Source organism: Sceloporus occidentalis, unplaced genomic scaffold (assembly GCF_023333645.1).
Source record: "Sceloporus occidentalis isolate IW3139 unplaced genomic scaffold, rSceOcc1.0.p SCAF_3, whole genome shotgun sequence".
NCBI lineage: Eukaryota > Metazoa > Chordata > Lepidosauria > Squamata > Phrynosomatidae > Sceloporus > Sceloporus occidentalis.
The window spans coordinates 246,864,542-246,890,074 of NW_028316983.1; the positions used below are offsets into that span (position 1 = coordinate 246,864,542).

Genomic DNA, 25,533 nt, shown 5'->3' on the forward strand with positions numbered 1-25,533 from the left:
GTTTCATTCAGCCAGGTGTCACCCATCCTATATCTGTGCATTTTATTTTTCCGTCCTAAGTGCAATACCTTACATTTCTCTGTGTTGAATTTCATTTTGTTAGCTTTGGCCCAGCTTTCTAGTCTATTCAGGTCATTTTGAATCTTGATCCTGTCCTCTGGGGTATTAGCTATTCCCCCTAATTTGGTGTCATCTGCAAATTTGATAAGTATGCTCCCAATTCTGTCATCCAGGTCATTGATAAAGATGTTGAATAGCACTGGGCCCAGGACAGAGCCCTGTGGGACCCCACTGGTCACTTCTCTCCAGGATGAAAAGGAGCCATTGTTGAGCACCCTTTGGGTTCGGCCGGTCAACCAATTACAGATCCATTTAACAGTTCCTTTGTCTAGCCCACATTTTACAAGCTTGTTTGCAAGAATGTCATGGGAAACCTTGTCAAAGGCCTTACTGAAATCAATATATACTATATCCACAGCATTCCCTTCATCTACCAAGCTGGTAATTTTGTCAAAGAAAGAGATTAGGTTTGTCTGGCATGACTTGTTTCTCTGAAACCCATGTTGACTTTTTGTGATTATGGCATTGCCTTCTAGATGTTCACAGACTCTCTGTTTAATGATCTGCTCCAGAATCTTTCCTAGAACTGATGTCAGACTAACTGGACGATAATTGTTGGGATCCTCTTTTTTCCCCTTTTTGAAGATGGGGACAACGTTTGCCCTTCGCCAGTCGGCTGGGATCTCTCCTGTTCTCCAGGAGTTTTCAAATATGATTGCCAATGGCTCCGATATTACTTTTGCCAGTTCTTTTAATACCCTTGGATGGAGTTCATCTGGTCCTGGAGACTTAAATTCATTTAGATTAACAAGGTGTTCCTCTACTATCTCTTTACTTATTCTGTGCTGAAATACCCCTATTCTGTCCTCTGCTCCATTATCCTCAGGTTGAGGCAAGAGATTTTTATTTTGTTTCTGGCAAATTCTCTAATTTTGTGGGGCTCATCTCTGGGCACGAGGAAAGGCCGGGATGCAAACCTCCAGCTCAGCTAGGAAAGCAATAGCTTCATACAATTTCCAAGGCTTAAGGTATTGTTTCTGCCGCTTGCAAAGACCGATTGGTGTTGGGCAATGTATTTACTGAGCTTCCTCCTTCCCTCTCAGTCATGCTGGGTCCAGGGCTCACCTTCCATTCTGCTCTTTATCCACCTTCTACTAGAAGCTAGTAGGACTAAATTAAATATTCCTTATCTCTTCTCCCTAAATAGCTTTTGCAATGGCTGCAAGGGAGAGAAAGGAAAGGAAAGCAGAATCATGGCCATTCACATCACATAACTGCCTGAAAAGCAGAATTTCAGTGGAAGGGACCTATTGCACCAAGGCAGTGATTGAACAGCAGCAAGACTGAGAGCCTATGGATGGGCTTTGCCTCTCAATGAAAAGGTGCGCTGTAGGATAGATGTCATGGGATACATACCAGCCAAAGACTTTTATCTTGTTAAAATTGTGCTTCATAGCATTTGAATGACAAGCTGTGAGCGACTGTGGTTACTATTTAGAGCATAACGCTTGACATCATCTGCAGCTGCACCTAGGTCTAAGGTTTTAACCTGGAAATCTTTGATTGAGAGTTCCCGCATGACAGGGGGTTGGACTGGATGGCCCTTGTAGTCTCTTCCAACGCTATGATTGTATGAAATCTGACAACCTGAGATGATCCTGAACTAGCAACCCTAGTCATAAAATGTGTGCTTCCTTGTGCTGTTCCCAAATTGTGGAATTCTTGTCCTTCTGCTGGTAAAGACCTTTCTATTTATGCAGGAATTAATACATTACAGCAGAATGAGCTTTTAATGGGGATTATTATGACAGCGAGCATGTGTAGTGGTCTGAGCATAGGACTAGGACTCTGGGCAAATCACACCATCTCAGCCCCAGAAAACCTTGTGATATGGTTGCTTTGGGGTCAGTCAGAAACAACTTGAAGACATGCAACAAAATTACTGTGTTTCCATTTCATTATGCTTTAAATATGTTTTTAAAACTGCTTTTAATGTGTGTTCTTTAAACAGAAGTGTGGTTTCATTGTGTATTAACTTCCCTCTTAATAGCTTTTTTGGTTGTATTCGAAGGCTGTGGGGAAGAACCAAATTTAAGAAGATTTTTTCCCCATGTTGGGCTGTGGTCAAAATTCAGAAGCCTGGACAGGTAACCTGGAACCTGAATTGAGATGTAGCTTGAGTAACCCTGTTTACCATTGATTTGTAGAGTAGACCCACAGAACTAACAAGAATCCACAGAGCTACTGTAACGCCATATTGCACCCTTTATCCTCCTTTATCCATAACCCCAAAACAATTACTCACCCTCGAGTCGATCTCGACCCATGGCGACCATAGGTTCGCCATCACTGCTGTAGATGAAATATCTCCAAGAATCCCGGTTCTCCATTGCTCTGTTCAGTTCTTGCAAATTCTTACATGTGACCTATTTTATAGAGTCCATCCATCTATCCTGCAGCCTTCCTCTCTTTCTGCTTCCCTCCACCTTTCCTAGCATTACTGTTTTTCTCCAATGAGTCTTGCCTCCTCATGATGTGGCCAAGTATGATGGCCTTAGTCTAGTCATCTTGGCTTCCAGAGAGATTTCTGGGTTGATCCGTTCTAGCACCCATTTGTTTGACTTCTTGGCTAAAACAACAGCAGTGTGCTAAAAAGAAAGCAACTGTGATAAAGAATCCGCTCTACCTAAATGTTGCAAAAACCTCCTAGCTCAGCTAGTTTTACAAACCCTCATTGTTTTTGGGGTGCAACATTTTTTGACTGTAGACCTGAACTCTTTTGGCTGACCAGAATGCTGTTTGTATCCATTTTAATTGTCAACTGACTTGTTTTTGCTCATGCATGGCTGATTCCCATGACCTCATACCTATACGAAGTTATAAAATCTTTGTTATAATCAATAAAGTGGTCCTCCTTGCGAATGCCAAGCATCTGATGTGCTTCTCTTGGGAGGGTCCCCTTTGATCAATGGTAATATTTGGTTGCAAGTAAGTGCCTTTATTGCAGCGGTTCTCAACCCATGGGTCGCAGCCCCGGGGGGGGGGGGGGTCAAATGACTCTTTCACAGGGGTCACCCATTGGAAAACACATATTTCTGATGGTCTTAGGAACCAAGACATGGTTGGTGGTCACCACAACATGAGGAACTGTATTAAAGGGTCACAGCATTAGGAAGGTAGAGACCACTGCTTTATTGGCTGGTTCAAGATCCACCTGCTATAGCACATCCAGAAGGGACCCTGCTCTGGCATTCCAGAATGCGCCCAACATACTGTGCTTTTACATGGTTGAATCCATGCTGGCAGAAAGGGGAGAGATAAACATACAAAGAAGTAAATGTGATATTACATTTATTTTAATATTAAAAACCACATTTGCATCCCAATTCTGCCTCTTCCATTCTCTTCACATGGTTTGTTGATAACTGTTGTTGAGTCAGCCTTGACTCGTGGTGATCCTGTGATCGAGACATCTCCAAAACCCTCTATTTTCAACTGCTCTGCTCAGGTCCTCCGAGGCCCATGATCTATCTGACCGAGTCTAACCATCTGATCTGCAGTCTTCTTTCCAAACTGCTGCCTTCTACCTTTTTTAGCATTATTGCCTTTTCTAATGATTCATGTCTTCTTATGATGTGGTCAAAGTACAGCAGCTCCAATTTAGTCATCTTGGTTTCCAGGGAAAGTAAAGGTTTGGTCTGTTCAAGGACCCGTTGTCTTTTTGGCTGTCCTTGGTATCCTCAGCACTCTTCTCCAGCACCACATCTCAAATGAGTTCCTTTTCTTCCTATCCACTTTCTTCACTGTCCAGCTCTCACATCCGTACATAACCTTACTCTTTAGGATTTTGTCTTGTTCTTTCATAGCTGCCCTTCCCATTCCGAGTCTTTCTCTTATTTCTTAACTGCAGTGTTTGATCCAAGGAATGGGAAATCTTTTAACTGTTTCAATGCCCTTGTTATCTAGGCTGAATTTATGTAAGTCCTCCATGGTCATTATTTTTCTTTATGCTCAATAGTAGTCCTGCTTTTGCACTTTCTTCTTTAACTTTCCTTAGTAATTGTTCCGTGTTTATGATGGTCTCCACTATAAGGCTGTTGTTGTTCCTTCCTCCTATCTTCGCTCCTCCATCTTGGCAGCCAATAATAAAATATACAGATATTTGAAGAACAGGAGCCAAAGGAAGAGAATAAAGTTTAGCAGCAATCCACAAAAACATCTGAGCTACTACCAGCAACAAGTAAATTCATTTCCACACTAGAGCTGTTGCAGAGCTCCAGAAACCGATGGCGTTGGCTCTTACGTTTCCTTCTCTATTTTTTTCAAGATTTCAATATAGTTAGATAGATAGATAAACAACAACAATCCAAGGAGAGGGAGAGGGAGCTTTTGTAGTACTTTAGGCTGCCCTATGCTGTGTGGTTAGGATTATTTGTCTGTGCCCCACATAGAACAGCATAAGTTACAGCAAAGCATCTGTGCCCCACATAGAACAGCATAAGTTACAGCAAAGCATTCTAGGGACAAAGGAACCTTGGGCATTTTCCCCCTTTGAGAAAATAAGAACCAGTAGCTACTAAAACCGATCTCTACTTTAGCAATACCAAACAAATCTTAATAGCTACCATCTGACAGTGGGGTAAAGCAGCGTGAGGCCTTTTCATTTGACCATTTGTCAGCTTTAGGACCGAAACTATTCCGTCATTTAATGCTAAGTTACGTTTGGATGTAAAAAACATTTCTTTATATGAAATGTTGTGTTCCAATGTTTTCTTAGTGAAGTAGCAAAAACCATCAAAATTTTCCACACCTGTAAAAAAAAGGTAGCGAAGTGAACATAAAAGCAAGTGGCAGTTCTTATATCTTGCTAAATGATAGTAACTTTATTGGAGGGGGCCTTTAGTGTTACAAACTGTCCTCCCCGCAGTATTTGGTTCTGAGAAAGAGACTGGCCTCCATGAATTCAAACACCTTTCTTCTCCAATAGAGACAATTCCACAACAGGGTTGTTTGGCAAGACATGTTTGCACAGACTGGTCTGCTTTTAATTCCTCCTGAATTGAAAATCCTTCGCCTCGCTGCAGCGCAAGTACCAAGCCCCATGCCATTGTGCAGAACCAAGGGGAAGCGTTTTCCGGGAGGATGCTGTGGAAGGAACTGCTTTTGGTACTAAAAGTGCTTTTGTTCTGCAGAGGCTAGGAATAAGCAGCAAGGTCATCCTGGCTTTGAAAACTCTTTCAAAGGAGTTGCGGATTACCCTGGAGAGATGAAAACTCACCCGCTGCAAGCAATTTTGAACGGTGCTCCCATAATCCCCTTCTCTTGACTAAAATCTTGCAGTTGTAGTGGGGATATTACTTTTCAACAGTCACAGAGAAATGTAAGGTCCTGCACTTAGGGCGGAAAAATGAAATGCACAGATATAGGATAGGAGACACCTGGCTTAAGGAGACAACATGTGAAAAGGATCTGGGAGTCCAAGTAGACCACAAGTTGAACATGAGTCAACAGTGCGATGCGGCAGCTAACAAGGCCAATGCGATTTTAGGCTGCATCAATAGAAGTATAGTCTCTAGATCAAGGGAAGTAATAGTTATTATTATTATTATTAACCTTTATTTATGAAGCACTGTAAATTTACACAGCGCTGTACATGCAATCTTTTTAGTTAGACGGTTCCCTGCCCTCGGGCTTACAATCTAAAAAGACATGACACAGAAGGAGAAGGGAGTGGTGGAGGGAAAGGGTAAGAGGTCCAGCAGTTCCTCTCTGTCTCCAAGGCCTGGACCAAGGCAGATGGACTGGAGGGAGGGCTTGGCTTCAAAATGGAAGGTTAATCTTCAGCCAGGGAAAATACATACTCTCAAGTAGGATAATACATATACAATACATAGCAATACAGGAAATGGTTCGATAAACAGGCAACAAAAGAACATCAGATAGTAAGCGACAATTATGCAATGCCTGGGAAGGCTTCTCTGAACAGGATGGTTTTCAACTCCGTTTTGAAGCTAGTTAAAGAAGTGATGGCTCTTGCTTGTGGGGGAAGAAGGTTCCAGGAGTGAGGGGCAGCGAGTGAAAAGGGGCGAATCCGGGATGGGGCAGAGGAAATCCTGGGCTGAGACAGGAACCCTTGACTACCAGAACGGAGGGCCCGAGTGGGAAGGTGAGGAGAAAGAAGGTCTGATAAGTAAGGAGGGGCCAGTCCATGGAGGGCTTTGAATGTCGACAGCAGGAGCTTATACTGAATGCAGAAAGAGAGTGGGAGCCAGTGAAGGGATGCCAAGACAGGAGAGATGTGGTCAGAGCGGTGGGTGGAAGTGATAATGCGTGCAGCTGAATGCTGGACAGAGATTAAAGGACGGAGGTGAGAGAGAGGAAGCCCAGCCAGGAGGACGTTACAATAGTGCCACTCTATTCTGCTCTGGTCAGGCCCCACCTGGAATATTGCGTCCAGTTCTGGGCCCCACAATTCAAAAAGGATATTGAGAAATTGGAGCCATGTGTCCAAAAGAGGGCAACTAAAATGGTGAAGGGCCTGGAAACCATGAAGCCCTATGAGGAACGACTGAGGGAGCTGGGGATGTTTAGCCTGGAGAAGAGAAGGTTAAGAGGTGATATGATAGCCCTATTTAAATACTTGAAGGGGTGTCATATTGAGGAGGGAGCAAGCTTGTTTTCTGCTGCTCCAGAGACTAGAATGCGGAACAATGGATGCAAACTGCAGGAAAAGAGATTCCAGCTCAACATTCGGAGGAACTTCCTGAGAGTAAGGGCTGTTCGACAGTGGAATGCACTCCCTCGGAGGGTGATAGAGTCTCCTTCCTTGGAGGTCTTTAAACAGAGGCTGGATGGCCATCTGTCTCAGGGGATGCTTCGACTGAGAGTTCCTGCATGGCAGAAGGGGGCTGGACTGGATCAGGCCTCCTTGGGGTCTCCTCCAACTCTATGATTCTATGCTTCATGGCGACCCAGTGGATAAGACGTCTCCAGGGATCCTTATCTTGCACTGCATTCTTGCCCAGATCCTGCAATAAGGACCCCCTTTTGGACTCCCTCCACCTGGTTTGTGGCCTTCCTCTCTTCCTTCCTTCCTTCCCTGGCATTAGTGTTTTTCCTAGGGGCCCATGCCTTCCCGTGATGTGGCCAAAGTACGATAGTCTCTGCCTGCCCCTCTTTGCTTCCAGGAGAGCTCTAGTCTGACCTGTTCCAGGGCCCATTTGTTTCCCTTCCTGGCTGTCCATGGGGGCATCCTAAGCCCTTCTCCAGCCCCACATTCAAAGGAGTTGGCTTTCTTTCCGTCTGCTCCCTTCGCTGGGGATGATGGGGACTACAGTGGCCCGGCTGCTGCTGACTTTCGTGCCCAGTTCTATGCTACCCAGAACAAAGTCCCATACCTTCACTGAGGCTGAGAGAGTGTGACTTGCCCCAAGGGGGGCACTTGAACCCAGGCCCCAGAGCCATGCTGGCTGCCAGGCCTGCATTTAAATAACTCGCCACTTTGGGAACTAGGCCTAAGTCTAGGAAGCTTAAGCTGCCAACATCTTTCCCTCCATTGGTCTCAATGGAGCACATTTCCCGCTCATTATTGGCCACGCCCCCTTACTTACGTCAGAGGCTGGCAAAACCAATCCCACTCTCATGCCTCATTCCTGGCCACGCCCCCTTATTTGCATCAGAGGCGGGCGAGACCAATCCCACACTCAGAGCTCACTCCTGGCCACGCCCCCAACCTGGCCCCTTGATTCGCATCAGAGGCGGGCATGACGAATTCCACTTCTAAAGTTCATAACTGGCCACGCCTCCTTCGCTTTATTTGCATCAGACTCAGAGGGAAGCTTGACGAATCCCACTCTCAGTCCTCATGCCTGGCCACGCCCCCTTATTTGCATGAGAAGCACTCACGGCGAATGCCGTTCTCAGGCCTCATTCCTGGCCACGCCCCCTTATTGCCTTCCTGACGCTCCCTAACGGACCTCCCTCCCTCCCTCCCCTCCAGGAAGTACGTCACTGAGGGGCGTGGCTTCCTGTGGCCGCTCTAGGCTCCGCGGCGGAGGCCTTCGTCGGTGGTGTTCGCGCGCTTTGTGATGCTTCATTGTGTCGCTGCGGTGGAGGCCTGAGGGCGACCCGGAACAGCAAAGCGGAGGCGGGTTGCTGGGCAACCGGGTCGGAAGGGAATAAAGGAGCCAGGAAGCCGCGCCAGGAGGCGCCGTTAACGGAGGGAGGGCCAGCGAGGCGCTTAACGGTTTCCCAGCGGAGCCACGACGACGGAGCCCCGGAGGAGAGACTGGGGTGGGTCCCCCTCGACTCCTTGGAACGGGAAAAGGAACGGGAAAGAGGAACGGAGGGTGCGGAGGCTGGGCTTGAAGGAGACAGCAGCCTAAAAGAGGAGGCTCGGGTCTGTGGAGATAATTGCTTTTATTTATATACCGCTATTCCAAAGATCGTGGCGGTGAGCAGCAAGCAGCTCGTTAGCAGTTGTCTGTTTGTATAGATATAGATAGATATATAAGCACACACACACACTATATATATATATATATATATATATATATAGTATTCACAGAGAGAGAGAGAGAGAGAGAGATTGTCCTCTAAAATGTATTTCTGAGACCCTTTGTCTTAACAATATGTACTTTAAGACAACCCCCCCCCCCCAAAGAAAAAAGAATTAGGAGGCTTGGGTCTGTGAAGATTGGGCCAAGGCATATTAGATAGAGATAGAGAGAGAGATAGAGACCCGGAGGCTGCCCCCCAAAAGCCTCTTCTGGGCAGATGCGGTTTGGAGAGGCGCCTCTGAGAGAGAAAGAGGCTGCAGTTGTTAAGAGAATGGATGGTGGCTTAAATATATACAGTTTGTCTTTGAAACCCCCCCCCCCCCCAATAAATGGGATGTTTGGATCTGAAAATTGGGCTAAGATATTAGATGTGTGCATGTCTACACACACAGACACACACACACACAGACAATATGTAGACAACTGCACAGAGGCTGCTGCCCCCCAGAAAGGTCTTTTTGAGAGATGGGCTTTAACTTCCTAAGAAACATGATGTCTTAAGTATATTATGCAGGCTGTGTTTTAAGAAACAACCCCCCAACACACACACAAACACACACACACAAATAGGATGCTTGGATCTGTACAAATTGGGCTGACATGAGATGCGTGTGAATACACACAAACACAGGCTGCTCCCCAGAAAAGTACTTTGAGAGATGAGCTGCACTTCCAGAGTCGGTGAAGGATGGTGTGAATATACACAAGTTGTGTTTTAAAGAAACACTCCCCCCCCCCCCATAGGATGCTTGGAACTGTGAAGATTGGGCTAGACGCATATATATGTCTGTGTGCACATGTGTGTATTTTAAATGTAATATGTAGGCATATTATTTGTGTGTTTGTGTGTAATATAATATGTAGACACACACACACAAAGGCTATTTTTGACATTGGTCTTTAGAAGAGATCTGTTTTTGAGATCTCTTCTCAGAAGAGAGCTTGCCAAGAGAATGGATGGTGAAAGATGATGGTTTCAATGTAGGCAGTCTGCTTTTTCAACGCATGAGATAACAGATGACATGCATACATATGCTCACACACACACACACACACACATATATATATACACAGAATCCAGTGTGAGGTAGTGGTTTGAGTGTTGCACTGTGACTGTAGATCAGGGTTCGAATCCTGGCTTGGCCACATAAACCCACCGGGCAAGTCCCACCCTCACAAGATGGCAATGAGAAACAACTTTACTTCTTGGCTGTTTCTAGAGGGGACAGATTCAGATAGATATAGATCTGGATACGAACCTGACACGGACATGATCACGATTATGAAAAGTGCCTCCTGGTCTGCTTATTTTCCTCCAAACTTTAGTTGAGTGTTTTAATGTTTTTACTGTTTTTAATGCTTTTATACTATGACTGTTTAGTCCTGTTTGAGCATTGGGAATGGCGGGTGGGTCTAGGGACTGTTTTCTTCTTGGATTGTATTGTAACTTTGATCTGTTTTACTCTTGTAACCCACCTGGATTCTCTGTGATAGGGCGGGCTAGAAATAAATGATGATGATGAAAGCAGAGATGTGGACAGTCAGGCGTGTGCTCTTCAGCCCTTATTTCTCCTCTCCCATACAGCACCTTCAAAGGAAATGTCCTGATCCCTATACTGTCCAATTCAGTTTGGGAACCAGAAAAAGATAACTTTGTTCATCTGCCTTTAATTCCAGTAGTCACAGTTATTGCAGATGATAAGCGCATTCCAGCTGCTTCACAGACGTAGCTGTTCTATATCTGGAATGTCAGTGTGCAAAGGGATCTTGTAGCACCTCTGAGACTAACTGAGAGAAAGAGCTTGTAGCATAAGCTTTTGCAGACTCAGGATGCATCTACACTGTAGGAATAATGCAGTTTGACACCACTTCAAGTGCCATAACACCATCCTATGGAATCCTGGGATTTGTAGTTTCACAGGGTCTTTAGCCTTTTCTCCCAAAGAGTGCCGGTGCTTCGCAAAGCTACAGATCCCAAAAATTTGTGGGATGGAGCTGTGGCAGAGTAGGGCCAAGCTGCATTATTTCTACAGTGTAGATGCACCCTCAGTCTTGCATCTGAGGAAGTAGACCTGGTCTACTTAAGCTCATGCTACAACTTCTTTTGCAGTTATGTCCACACCTTCTGTACTGGAAAAGAACGTAACACAGGTAAGTATCGACGTTCCCATCTCAAAGGTGCTGTAAGGTCCCTTTGCCCACATTGATATCCCAGACTAACATGGCTAGGTCTCTGAATCAAGCACGAGTGGAAGGATTTTATTTGATAGTAACAGGTCAGGGAGGTTTTAATGAACTTCGTAATATTTAGGGAAGAACTGGTTGTTTAATCTATTTTACATCTACCTGCCTTAAAAAACCCAGCTTTTAACATCCTCTTTAGAAATCAGAGAGAGAGTTGTGGTCCTTGAGTGCTTGGCCATCTTGAATGAAGGCCCCAGGGCCCATGGTAGTCCCCCTCACATCCTGTTTAAACAGATGTAATGGAAGTGTTCTATGGTTTTTGTTATCCAGCTGTCATATCAGCATGGCAAGAAATGGTTTCTGTGATTCCTCATTAGGAGAGCCCACCCGTTCCCGGGGGAAGATGATGACTAATAGTGTAATGTGCTTTCATTCATCCCATATGTATGTATTTTCCGGCGTATAAGACGACTGGGCATATAAGACGACCCCCAACTTTTCCAGTTAATATATAGAGTTTGGGATATACTTGCCGTATAAGACTACTACCCCTCTTCCAACGCACACCAAATACAATTTTTAAAAACATAAGATGTGATTTCAATATGGTAATTTTAATTCAAATGCTTATGACATGCAGGTACTTAGCAGGAAAACATGTTGTATACAAAGCCTGGTTAGATTGGTCAGCTCTTGCTGCCTGCCCAGCCCTCCCTGTCTCCAAGACTATCAGAGCGGTAGTGCAAACACGGCTCTTTTTCCATACCTCAGGCATCCTGCCCTTCACTTACACCTTCCTGGTGAGACACCCCCTCACCTCATCATCAGGACCGTGTTAAGTCATTTCTTTCCACAAATCCTAGTGAGTGGGTTTTCTTTTACCGTACTTGTACAGCGCTGCCCTTGCTGCTTTCATATGGTCGCTGCATACGGTGGGGATGCAGCCGTGGCCGTTCTTTAAACTCCCCCCACCATCTGTGGCGACCGCAGATTCTCCCAGTCCGGCTCAGAAGTTTCAGCACCTGCCCTATAAGACAACACCCGGCGTATAAGACGACCCCCGACTTTTGAGAAGATTTTCCTGGGTTAAAAAGTAGTCTTATACGCCAGAAAATACAGTATCTCAGCTACATGGTACCTTTGGTCATAAGGCCTTCAGCTATGAGTCCAATCTTTAGCTAGGACCCAGAGTGGTGGCACAACAGTGTTCATTTTACTATTCAGATCGAATATGCCCTGTAGTCGATCATCTGGGGAGCTCAGATTTCACTTTCATTGCATTGGCTATGTTCATATTTCCCAGATTCTTTCAAACTTGCAAAGAGCTTCTTTGATCAGAATCATAAGTAATAATTATATTGCTATTCAAAGTATGCATGCGTGTGGTTTTAAATTGTTGCAGTTCTTAAAGTGGTTTTAACTGTTGCAATGTTTAACTTTTTTTAATCTTTTGTTCCTATTAATTATATTTTAATCTGGAAGTGTTCTAAGTTGTTCATGTTGTTTGCAGTCTTGAGATCCTATGCTAAAAGGTGGAGCAGAAGTGTTTTAATAAATAAATCTGTAAATATATTCTTGTGCCCAAAGGATCACAGTTCTTGGCTGCAGGAGAAGTGTCTCAAGGGCTGGCCCATGATAACATCTGTAGAAAAACCCATGTTGGTATAAACATAAGGTGAATATGAAAGAGATCTATCCAGCAAAAAGCATTCTCATATTTAAACTTGTATTAAAATTGTTTTCACAAGTTATAAGAATGTGAGAGAATTTCAGTAGCCAAACTTTGACGTTTTTGTGCCCACTGTTGTTATGTCCATTATGCAGACAATATAGTGGCCTGTTTTTCCAATTTTGTCTTTTAAGTTACTGAAGCAAACTTGTGAGCCTTTTGACTAGACCACCATTTAACCTGTATACCCTCTTCTTTCAGGATGTGATCTTTTATGGTATCGTGGAAGGAATCTGTGTTCTAAGTCAACCCAATGGATGCAGAGAGCGATGTTGCATTAGATATTATAATCACAAACGTAGTCTGTGTCTTCCGAACAAGATGTCATTTAAACTTGAGGAAGATTGCATTAGAGGGAGCAAATGTGATATACAAGCGTGATGTTGGGGTAAGTGACTTAGCATTCTGATTTTGGAATGAATTTACAAACTAGTTTTGGCTCATTGGGTATCACTTGTGTTATAAGTTGCAGTCCCTATGTAATAAAACATTTTCAGGATTTCATTGATCTGGATTAATGAGGTTCTGTGCAGAAGTTTCTTTAAATGCTCTTGAACTTGAGGCCATAATAGTTGATGTCCAGATATTGGGATTGCAAGACATCAGCTGTGATGCTTTTCAGTAGATCTAAGAAGCTGAACTTTCCGTTCTCTGGATGACAGTGAAACTCCTCATGCCAGCTCATGTGGCAGGAATACCTAAGTCCGAAGAATTGTTTGGTTGTTATGACTGTTGCCTCCTTCTATCTTCACAAAGTGCTTTGGTGAAAACAGAAAGGAAAAAAAATCCAATGTTGCAATCTTATGTGTGTCTCCTTAGAAGCAAAGCACTGAATTTAGCAATACTTACTCCAATATAATTCAAAGACATAGCCATGTTAGTCTGGAAAATCAGCATGCAAAGAAATTTTGTGGCACCTTTTAGACTTTGAGACTGAGACTTTGAGCATATAGGAAAGTAGGCTCAAGTCTACAAAAATCCATGCTACCAACTGCTGTCTTTCAGTTAGTTTCAAAGGTACTGCAAGATCCCTTTGTATACTGATACTCCAATATAAATGAGTGTAGGATTGTAGCCTAAATTCACTTTTCATGGAAAGATGTATCTAGGGATTTTGATAGTGTTCTTTGCTCATATTAGTCTTGAATGCTTACCATTGTCAGTTTTGAAAAAATCAGGGCTGAGGGCAGTTAGGCAGTTTTCTCTATAGGTTATGCTTTGTTTACTTCAGTTGCTTAAATATTGTGTTCTACAGCAGCAAAATGTGCTTTATAGTAACTGGAATGAACAGTTGATATTCAGAGCGTAGGATATGCTGTGGAATATTGTTTTGTGACTGAGGGTTTCACCAATCACAGATTTTCTTAAGAAGTCATTGTTATTCCACAATTAATTCATTGTTCACCCGTTGTCAAGGATTTGCACTGGCTCTTGTCCCAGTTAATTAAAATAATGGCTGTTGGAGATGTTTCAAGGGCTAAAATAGCTTTTCATTACAGAATACTTTGAGCAGGAAAGTGTGTTTAGTAATGAGTTAAAGCTGAGGCTTTTGCTGTTTCCTACCCTAACCTAATTGCCTGGCTGAAAGTTAGCAATGGAAGTAACAAAGAATTATTATTATTATTATTATTATTATTATTAATTTTGTACTTGCCTCTCCCCATGGATTGAGTCGGGGACAAACAACAGATTAACAAATACACAACATTAGTTAAAACACACCTCAGTTTAAAAGAACAAATAAGACATATTAAAGCAACCCACATTTAAAGATCACATTTTAAAAAGAGTGTGACTAGGCCTGCTGGAAGATGTGAGAGAGACAATGCTCTAGTGGTAAGGACTCATATGGCTCTGAAGGTTGAGTTGTGTCATAGATTCATAGAGTTGGAAGGGACCTCATGGGCCATAGAGCCCACCTATTCACTCAGTGCAGGATGTCCCACTAAAGCATATCCACAAGTAACTCCCCAGACTCTTTGAAGATATCCAGAGAAGGAGATCCCACTCAACTAGGCAGTGCTGAACTCCTCTTACGGTCAGAAAGTTTCATCTGATGTACAATCAAAATCTGTTCTCCTCTAACTTAAAACCAATAGACCTGGTCCTACCTTTTGGGAGAGAACAGGCCTGTCCCCTCTTCTCTATGATAGGCCTTGAGGTACAGTATTTAGAGAGGGCAGTCATCTCATCCCTCAGTCTTCTCTTCACCAAGCTGAACATGCCTAGCTCCTTCAACTTTTCCTCATTTGTTTTGTTCTTCATACCTCTTATCATATTTGTTGCTCTTCTCTGAAGTTTCTCCCCAGAGTACATCCCACCAGTGGTACCACATACACCTTTCAAGACACTCCTTTCAGCTTCCTTCGTACAGAGTCTTGATACTCTGAATTTTCTTCTCAATGTCCCAGTTCAGGATAAGGGGCATGACTTAGCCTAGAGATAAAGGAGGGTTTCAATGTACCATGGGCCTGCTGTATCGACAGGGTAGCCATCTGTGGACTGGAGTGTCTGTGGATTGCCCTACTCCATTATTGTAAATGGCACTGCATACGTGCAGCTGTGCTGACAGCCTTCTGCACATTGCTGCCCGTTTACTATAATGAGGCTTATGCATGCACTTTTTGGTCATTCAGAAGGGCCCCCAGAACTGAACTCCCAAGGATGGGAAGAGTGTCCTGTGTGATTTTAACCTGCAGAGGTTCCATATCCAACAGTTTAGATTGTCAGCAGTAAAACTGAGCAAACGTATGTCTAAAATATTTTGACCTACTGATTAAGTTCAAAAGGTTACCTGGGACGATGTGGTTGTTAGATGAGAAATTTGTTTTGAGCAGTAACAAAATTTTATGACAACATTTTATAACAAGACTACAGTGTTTGGTCCTGAAGTTTAGTGTTGTTTTCTGCTTTAATATTAGGAAGTTTGTTAATCTAAAATCTGTTTTTCCCCTTCTTGATTAATTTCAGAAAGTATTAATGAAACTTAGGAAACCCAGGATTACGGCAACCATTTGGTCCTCAGGGAAAGTAATTTGCACAGGAGCTACAAGGTACATTTTATTTGGATTCTGATTGATCACTTTCTTATAAAATCACATGTGTGTTATTGAATGCTGAGTCTTGAGTCCATAGTGTTGTAACCTGTCGTTTGTTTGTTCTTCATCTCTAGTGAAGAAGAAGCTAAATTTGGTGCCAGACGATTAGCCCGTAGTCTGCAGAAACTAGGTTTTCAGGTAATTCTTCCTATAGAATAAGTCTGGGTTGATTTCTGGGTAAACAGTGGCTGTTTGCGAAAGAACTGCTGTTTTGATCTGCTTCTAGGAATCAAGCTGACTAGGCTCACTAGTGAGCAGGGTTCTTTTGTTCGTGGCGGTAAGCATCCCTCCCCTGTTTGATGAGTTCTGCTGGGTTTCCAGCAAAACACTTTCTGATACGAAAGAAACCATCCATGTTGTGTTGTTGTCAGGGATTTGGGGAGCTGTGTTTCTCTTCCTATCGTTCCTGCAGAAGCCTTCTTGACAGCTGTGGCTGCTTTTTGCTATAGCTCCATGTGGACCCACCCTTCTTTCTAAGGTGGCTCTTTCTGGTAAAGTCCCACCTTGACCTTGATTTCTTTTCCTTTCTCTCCCCCAATTTCTTTGCGGAGTGACAACAGAGGCATGGATTCTTTTCCAAGAGAAGGGAACATATTGCCGGAAGTACCCAGCAGCTTTTCTGTAGAGATCTTGTTGCCAGAGGGTAATCATGAGTTATTTTCTAGGGGGTAGGAGCAGCACCAAGGGCAGTTCTTGTGCCTACAGCAAAAGCTCAATGCAAAGGCAAATCTCATCTTACATCTAGGCCCTTTGCATATCTTGTAGGGCTTAGGGAAGGGAAGATGGCTTGGTGATCTGTATAGATACAGGCTTAGTGAGTGAGCCATGTCCATATTTTAGAACCCGATTAACAGTTTGTTAAAATAATGCAGAGAATTCCTGTAGCTTAGTACAGCACATTTGTTCTCTGTCAGCTTGCACAATGCTGTAAGAAAAGGCTGTAATAATAAAAGGTCATTAGACTAGATGACTCATATTGTCATTCTGCCACCACTCTCAGTAGCAAAGATAGGATAAAAATGAAATGGAAACCTGCCCTTCATTTGCAACGTAAGATGAATGTGGTAAATGTGAGCTTCTGTCGTGTGCAGGCTTTGAATATTGGAACTAAGACTCTGGGAGACCGTGGTTTGATTCCTTGCTCAGCTGTGGAAACATACTGGCTGACCCTGGACAAATCTCACTCTCTCATGGTAAAAGGAGGGCAAACCCCCTTTGAACAAATGTTGCCAATAAAACCCTCTGATAGGTTCATCTTCAGGCTGCCATAAGTTGGAAGTGACTTGAAGACACACAACTACATCAGTAAATGTGGCTTTCTTATATTTTGATCTGTTTTTGAAATATCTTTAATGAAGATGCATGTAGTCACTAAATAACAGTCAGAAATTAGTCAGAGATAGTTAGATTTTTCTTTAATAAGTACATTTAATTTTTCCTCTGAATCCTTCTAGAGTATAGTTCCTATGTATTGACTTTGGTTTGTTCACTGGGCTGCTTTTGAGGTCCCTTAAGAGCCAATTGCCACTGTTTTTTGTTTTAATAAATGGTTTTGGAATTTTGTTATAATTCAGAAGGCCTCCCATGGACTCTGAAGGCATGGGGGGCAAATTTGCAATGTATTTTGTCCTGCCCCTGAGGGGGTGCTCTGTTAAGTTTAAGTGGGGGGGACTTTATTAACAGAAGTGACTCCCAGTTTACTTTCTGGTGTTAAAAAGGCCTCTCTTTAGTGTTCCTTGGGGGTGTTCCTTGGGTTTGAAATAGCCAGGGTGGGGACAGTAACGTTCCCTAGAGATTGTGGAGGGCATTTTGAATACTGTTTCTAAAGGTTTAAAATAGGTGAAGGGGGTCCTGGTAGGTAGATGTAGCTTTCTAAAGTCCAGTGAGGAGGCATGTGTCCTTACCTAGAGTGGCTGCCCACATCTGTTGGGATGAATTTAGGTGGATAGGAGTCGTCTTTTGCATGCTTTGGAATTGTGAAAAAGGGAAGGAGCTCCCTTTCACAAGTAGTTGGAACGCCAGGCGCGGACTGTCTTTTTGCAAGTAGCATTTGGTTCCTCATTTGCTCTTTGTCTTGTTTGGGAAGACCAGTTTTTGCTAAGAGCCAAAGAGGAACAATATTTTTGTTTTGAAAAGCCAGTTACAGTGAGCGCATCCAACTTTTGTTAAGAAAGCGTCTTTGTAGTGAAACAGAAACCTGAAAATAAAGCCAGCATTAGAATACTTCCTAACATTCAGAGAATTACCAATTCTGCTATTGTGCCAATTAGAATAAATTTTGCAAAGCTGATTAGTTGAACTAAAGTCAATACATTTCAGTCAGAGGGAAATTAGCTTCCTTTCCAGAAAGGTTCTTATAGGAAAGGCCATGTTCCAACCAAAGTTAATCATTTTCAGGCCTTGTGTGCCTAATTTTGTCATCGTCTTAAATCAATGAACTTCAAGGCAATTAGCTGTAGACCAGTTTTGCTCAAACTTTGATTCTTTGAATCATTGAATAGGTTGGCTGAGGCTTCTGGGAGTAGGTGTCTGAAACAACTGGAGACCCAAGTTTGAGAAGCACTGTTTTGGCACTGATTGGCCAGGATCTTTTGGGGCACACTGCTCAGTAACAGACGGTTGAGCCAGCTGTTCTACTTCTGATTTTGTACCAGGAGGTGGAGGTGGCAATGGGAGAGGAAGACTGCCAGCTCCAGTCTGTCTGTTCCATGAATGCCTGGCTTCTCTGGGAGAAGCATCCTCAACAGTTGCCTAGTTCTAGGTGATTATCCAGGCCACCCATGCCATAAATGCCTTGTCTCTGTGGTTTCTCTCCTCCATATGCATTCTAGCATTAGGTGAACTTTTATTTTGTCATGACTTATGGCAGCTGGTTCTCCTTTTCTTCATACCACTCTTATTTTCTTGGCACTGCCTTCATCTCCACCAATGATATAACTGTGGGAGCAGAGTCCATAGAATTTCAGCCATAGTTTCCCAAACATTCTCCATGTGTTGTTGTTGTTGTTGACTTCCTTCAAGTCGTTTCTGACTTATGGCGACACTAAGGAGATCCTGTCATGGGGCTTTCTTGGCAAGATTTGTTCAGAGAGGTTGCCTTTTCCTTCCTCTGAAGTTGAGAGTGTGTAACTTGCCCAAGGTCATCCAGTGGGTTTTCGTGGCACAGCCTCCCCCTTTGCACATGTATAAGAAAGGCAAATATAAATATAAGTAAAAATCACGAATGCTGTTTTTTTAACATGAGAGAACACTTCTGTAGGAATTGCTAGGTCTTCAAGTGCAACTCTTTGGTCAGTTTACACTGGAAGTAGACCACAAAATTGCACTGGAGGACCTAGAGATTCCTAGAGAGAACATACTAATCAAATCCGCAAAGGGGAAATCAGCAAACATGGGATTTTCAACTGTAAATAACATAGATGTTATGGTCATAGGGCAGTGACATATGACAAAAAATGGTTGTCTTGGTGAAAAGTGGTTGTAAAATCATGACCATTCAAGGTTTCTAAATGTCCGTGTTCGGTGACGTTTATAGTAGAAATAAGGAAACATGTGTGCAGAAAGATTTTTTAAAAAGATTAGACAGCCTTTAATAACTTTGCTCACTTTCTTTTTAAAAGGTGATTTTTACAGATTTTAAAGTTGTCAATGTCTTAGCAGTGTGCAACATGCCCTTTGAAATCAGATTGCCCGAATTCACAAAAAACAACAGACCACATGCCAGGTACAGTAGAACCTAAATCAATTCTCACTCTTCAGTTCACATCTTTATTTTATAACTCACTTTCTGAAATGAATTCTGCCTTTCTGATTCCTAGTTATGAACCAGAGCTTCACCCTGCGGTCTGCTACAGAATAAAATCTCTCAGAGCGACCCTGCAGATTTTTTCAACGGGAAGTATCACAGTTACAGGTATTCGCCTTTTTGTGAATGAGTAAATTGTATCATGTTAGCTCTCAGGTAATTAAGTATTTTTGTAGACAAGGTTACTTTCATTGTGCCCAGCCCTGCTCTGACAAAACTATAGCAGTAGATTATAGCCAGTAGATTACAGACAAGGTTGGATTATCATTAGTTCTGTGGTTGTTGGTGTGTGGCATGAGAGATCCATGTAACAAATAGTTTTGTGACATGTTTTAACCAAGTTACTTGGATGTAACTTGGTTCCATCTCCTGAAAGCCAATAAGACATGCATAAATTTTAATCCAAGTACATTGACTGGTACATAGCATGTGTCTGGTTTTCCATTTTAATTAATGAAAGGCCAGGGGGACGAGGGAGCAGTCTTCACCAGGAAATGCCAGATGTGTGTGGAGAGTAGAGGTCTCTCTTTTTTCAGCTCCTCAATGTGATTGGAATTTGTTTCCACCTCCAGCGATAATTTTAAAGGAAATAAATAGTGGTGGTGACAAGTTTTTCTGAAATGTTCTAGCCATAGTGGGAGAGGGTTTCATGCTGATTCCAGGAATGCTGTGGAGGAAAGAGAGAAGAGTATTCTTTTCTCATGCTGCATTCGCAATGTGCATTACCTGTACATGCCACTAAAGGAAAAAAGTGGATTAAGTGGATGTCTGGCCTTACCTGAAATTGAGTTTTAATGTTTAGTACTATCTTTGGCTGACATTAGACCATTGCTTTTATCACATACAGTACAAGATGAATAATTGAAAACACAAATTATGGCCCGGGTTTGAACCGTTTTTACTTATTTTGTGCATTTATTATGATTGTATTGTGATGATTTATTATCGAGTCTTTTTCCCAGCCCAGGTCTCAAGGCAGCTTAGAAACGTAAAAACAGATACAGACAAGACACTACTGAAACATAGAACAGTTAGATTTATAATTTAACTCTCAATAGGATTCAAAACAATTAAAAAACATACTTATATCAAAGATATTAACAAGCAGAATTTAATAAATGAATTAGTGAAACGTGTCAGCTTCTGCATTCTTCAGTTGATCTAAATAAAAGTGAGCTAGAAGGTGTGTGTTTAGAGCTCTCTATTAAACATTCTTAAGTAGATGAATAGAATTAAGTATTATCCTCTAGGCTGAGACCATGCAGTGTTAAGCTCTTAAATTGTGCATCTAGAAATGCTATCTTGCACATAAGGTACTTGATGAAGTGTTTGTTTTCTTTTACATCACAGACAGAGTAGAAGAGAGAGACACAGAGAGAATATTTAGCACCTTATTGAAAGGCCTTTCTCCATGAGCAGTCTGTTCTCCAAAGCCTGTTGAAACAAAAGCGTTATTGGCTGTCACCAGATGGGCACTGTGAAGGGGAACGGTTTGGCCTCCTTCGCCCGTCTATTCCTTGCTCTTAAATCTGGGAGAACTGGAAATCAGCCTAGAATGTGCATGGAGAAGGCGTGATACCTATTGGATAGATGTTTCCAAGTTAATATGAAGATATTTACTGCTTTAGTAATATTATTTGGAAACATTCACTTCTGGAATATTGGACACAAACATTAATTTTGGTATGAGTTCAGATGAGAGTTAACATGGTGTAGTGGTTTGAGTTTTGGATTACAACTATGGAGACCAGGGTTAGATTGCCCGCTCGGCCATGGCAACCCACTCTCAGCTTCAGAAAATCCTATGATAAGGTTGCATCAGGGTCTCCATAAATTGGAAGCAACTTGAAGGTACACAGCAACATGTTCAGATAAAAATAAGGACAGAGATAGTGGCTTAATGGGTTTGCTTTTGTGTATGCCATGATTCTTAATCCCCCCCCCCTTTCATCCTCAGGGCCAAATGTAAAGGCTGTTGCTACGGCAGTGGAACAGATCTATCCATTTGTGTTTGAAAGCAGGAAAGAAATTTTATAAATGGCCACATCATGGCGAGGTGAACTAATGCAAGTACCTTTTCTAAGACTGCTGTACATTGGACTAAAAAGCAGAACCGAGGGTGGAAGGAGAAGGACAACTGGACCAACGCAGCTGAAGGAGGTGCATGTCTTGGCCGCAGTGAGAAACTCCCATCCCTTTGGGATTTTATTTTGAACAGTGCTGTATTATAAAAACAAAAAAGGTTTACAAGATAATGAAATTGCTGCTTTTTACAGGACATTTATATTTATTTCTGCAGTAATTTCTGTGTGTTTGTAAGCAGAATTGTCATGATATGCACTAACTCTGGAAACACTTCTTTTAGGTTGGGCTTGTGTTTTTATTTGTGAATAGTCTTTTGCATTTTTGTATGCTGACCATTGGGCACCAAAGAAGCTGTAGACATTAACCTTTTTCACCTGAAAAACATGCACAAATAAAAAAAATTCTGCAAAACCTTTTTTTCATACCTGTTTTGTTGCATTCCTTCTCCTGTTTCTATTATCAGTTGTATATTAGCTAAGTTAATAGAGCAATGTTAGTGTAATCCTTTGCTCATCTTTTCTTCCCATTTTAGAGTGGTGCATAAAGTGATCAGTAGCAGGCTAAGCTGAGATGAATGACAGATAGGTTTGAGTTTCAAGATGCAGAACTTGGTTTACTGCAATATATTTGTAACTAAATGCAGCATTTAGATTACCCTTCCTTCCTTTTGTGCTAAACAAGAATGTATGCTGGATCAAACAGACTTTAGTGAACACTGTACTTGGTGAAGAGAAAAAGCATTCAAATAGAAGCACTTGATCTTTCTAAAATCACTCAGCTATACTCTGTTTGCAGTGAAAGGGCAGCATCTGTTTGTTTTTTAAAGCTGTGCTGTGAAATTACTTCTAGAGATTCCTCTTAATATTCAAGAAAAGAAGTATTTTTCATTGGCATAGTCTTACAGCTACTTTTAAAGAAATGTCTTATCTTTTTGCCAAATATTGCTATAACACTGTTATATTTTAAAAATGTTAATAAGCAAAAAGGAGACGAAAAACCTCCACACCTTTGGCTTTGGCATGTAATCTTGGAATATGAGCAGCCAAAAGTGTGGGTTCCTGTACGTCTGCACATGGAACAGATGAGCAAATCATAAGTGAAACAAATGCTACTCTTGCCAATAAACATGTAAGAAATGAGATGATGTGTCTTTCCCTTATCTAAGCCTCCAGAGGTTGACAGAATGTGGATATGAATATTGCAGATAATATGCATTCAGCTGCCAGTTTTGCACTTCAGTATGAAATAAACTCAGTGGAGTACTGTAAATAAAATTCTATTGAAACCATGTCCTTCTTTTAAAATATGTATTTTGTGTTTTATCAGATATTCTGAGCCGACTCTCAGGTGGGCGGGCGTGGAAGGAAAAAGGCTGGGCGACTTCAGATGTTATTGGAGGAATACACATTATCTGGACCCATTTCACTCTAGTTTCAGGCCAACCTAGGGCTTGTCTACAATTGAGAGAATACTTAGGGCTGCCCTGGCATATTCTGGCCTCAAATTCCCACTGAATTTGTCCCTTCTTTTGCTGGTTTTTGCTAGTGACAACAGGTGACTGCCTTCCCCTACAGACTCTGTTTGTTGCCCGGTGTCATTGCTGAGATCAGAATGAGGTGCCTGCAGTGAATTGTTTAAATGCAGGTTGCAGGGAAGAAGCCCTGACTGTCATGAAATAGATCTTGTAGCACCTCTGAGACCAACTGAAAGAAAGAAGTTGGCATCATGAACAGTTGGCAGAGAACAGTCTGGAAGCTCATGCTGCCAACATCTCTATTTCAGTTCGTTTCAAAGGTGCTACAAGATCTCTCTACATACTGATTCTACAGACTAACATAGGTATATCTTTGACTTCTCTGTCATGAAGATAGTTTAGGCCTGATTTGGAGTTTTTGTCCTGCATTGTGTAACAGGATGCAGTGAGCCTGGGGAGACATTGGTGTAAATCACCCATGTAGACAAGGTTAGTACTGAGACAGACTTGGTTGTCCTGACTAACAACCCCTCAAGTGAAAGATGGGGGAATGGTATCCTAATTATATTGTTCCATCTCTCAGGGGCTTTTGATACCATTATTTGATTGGACTGGCTCCATCAGGTGGGAGTAGGAGGTTCTCTTTTATGGTGGTTCTCTTCTTATCTGTGATGCTGGATCCAGAGAATGGCATTGGAAAACTCCTGCTAGGCCCCACAGCCACTGTGCTATGAGTGCCATAGGATGCCATCTTGTCTCCCATGCTGTTCAGCATCTACAGTGAGCCCTTCATACCCACAAGGGTTCCTTTCTGGATCCCTCAACAAACAGCAAAACCTGCAGGCCCTTAAGTCTCTCCATTTCCAATGGTGCTGTGTGTGTGGCTGTGATTGCATACATGGCATGTGGCTGTTAAAGTCTGTGGGGCTTGCCGTCCATGGATGCTCAAATCCATGAATGGCAACCCCACAGTTGGGGTGCTTGCGCTGTATATAAACTGTTGGGGGGAGCTCATTATGGCTTCTGGGGTTGGATGCTACCAGTATGCTGCTGATATTCAGCTCTACTTCTTGTTCTTGGTCTCTTCTGGGGTGGTGCAGGTGCTGTAGTGGGCTGGATGAGGGTGACTAAACTGAAACCACATCCCAATAAGATGAAGGCTCTTTGGATTGGTGATTCATGAGTCTGGGAATTAGATATGCAACTGGCCTTTGGTGGGGCTTCACTCCCTGTAAAGGAACAGGCATATAGCTTGGGAGAACACTTGGTTCCATCTTTCACATTGGAGGCTGTTGGGCATGCTTGGGGCCAGCTTTGATTTGCCAACTATGGCCTTTCCTGAGTGGTAACCTAGTCACAGTTGTCCACAGACAAGTAACTTCCCAGTTTAGACTGCATTGAAGCCCTCAAGACGACTCAGAAAGTGCAAAATGCAGCTGTTAGGTACATTGCTGACTGGGACACCATTCACCATGTGGTTTTAAAGGAATTGCACTGGCTGCATGCAGTGTGAGAAGCTATGGTGAGGCGCTGAAAGACCAAAATTTGCTACATTAGATTATGTTGTCAGAGAAATATTCATGGGATGATAGTGGTGAAATTCAATCCCCCTCTACAGCTACCTAAATTTTTGTATGAGTTCTGTCACTAATTGTTAGCTCAATAGGTTCATGTAATAAAACTATTGCTATCGTCTTTCTTTTTCATGAATAGGGAGTATTGCCTAACCCCATTCCGTTTTTGCCATTCAGAGGTCCCATTTTAGTCTCGTGGAAATACAGTGGGACCTAGTTATCCGCATACTTGCCATCCATGGATTTAGGCATCCATAGACGGCAAGCCGCCCATTGTCCACAATGGTGGCACATACACTCAGCCGTGCCATTAGAGACAATGGGACTTGAGGTCCCGCCAACTTTGGAATCTGAAGGGGGCTCTGGAACAGTTCCCCTGCAGATACTGAGGTTCCACTGTATGGTCAGCCTAGGGATACATAAACAGGGCTTTCTCTGCAGCAGCGCATCGACTGTGGAACTCCATGCCAAAGGAATTTAGTCTGGCTCTGGCTCTTGTAAGCTTCTAACAGGCAGCCAAAATAATGCTGCTCTGCATAAATTATTGTTGTGTGCCTTTGAGTTGTTTCTGACTTCTGGCAATGCTCAAGTGAACTTATCATGGGGTTTTCCTGGCAATACTTGTTCAGAGGGGGGTTGCCTTTGCCTTCCTCTGAGGCTGAGAGAGTGTGACTTGCCCAGGGTCACCCACTGGGCTTCCATGGTGGAGCAGAGATTCAGATTCCAGTTTCTAGAGCCGTAGTCCAATGCTCAAACCAATGCATCATGCCGACTCTTCTCTGAAATTATTTATTGCCATATGTTCAGATATAAGGTAGAATCATAGAATCGTAGAGTTGGAAGAGACCGCAAGGGCCATCCAGTCCAACCCCATTCTGCCATGCAGAAACTCTCAATCAAAGCATCCCCGACAGATGGCCATCCAGCCTCTGTTTGAAGACCTAAGGAAGGAGACTCCACTACACT

General features: G+C 42.8%; 1 protein-coding gene across 4 annotated transcripts; it reads left to right on the forward strand.

Moving 5' to 3' along the window:
• Positions 1-8,076: 8,076 nt before the first annotated feature.
• LOC149317736 (TATA box-binding protein-like 1) lies at positions 8,077-22,807 on the forward strand. Of its 4 annotated transcripts, none has more exons than XM_089518116.1 (8): positions 8,077-8,458; positions 12,390-12,477; positions 12,733-12,919; positions 15,502-15,584; positions 15,704-15,767; positions 19,250-19,353; positions 19,448-19,542; positions 21,392-22,807. In XM_089518116.1, exons 3-8 carry the CDS (start codon positions 12,785-12,787, stop codon positions 21,469-21,471), a joined length of 561 nt encoding a protein of 186 aa, XP_089374242.1. In that variant the 5' UTR covers positions 8,077-8,458; positions 12,390-12,477; positions 12,733-12,784; the 3' UTR covers positions 21,472-22,807. The 4 variants fall into 4 exon arrangements, with proteins under 4 accessions (XP_089374242.1, XP_089374243.1, XP_089374244.1 ...); XM_089518117.1 differs by having other exon boundaries at positions 8,077-8,352; XM_089518118.1 differs by lacking the exon at positions 12,390-12,477.
• The last annotated feature ends 2,726 nt before the right edge of the window (positions 22,808-25,533 follow it).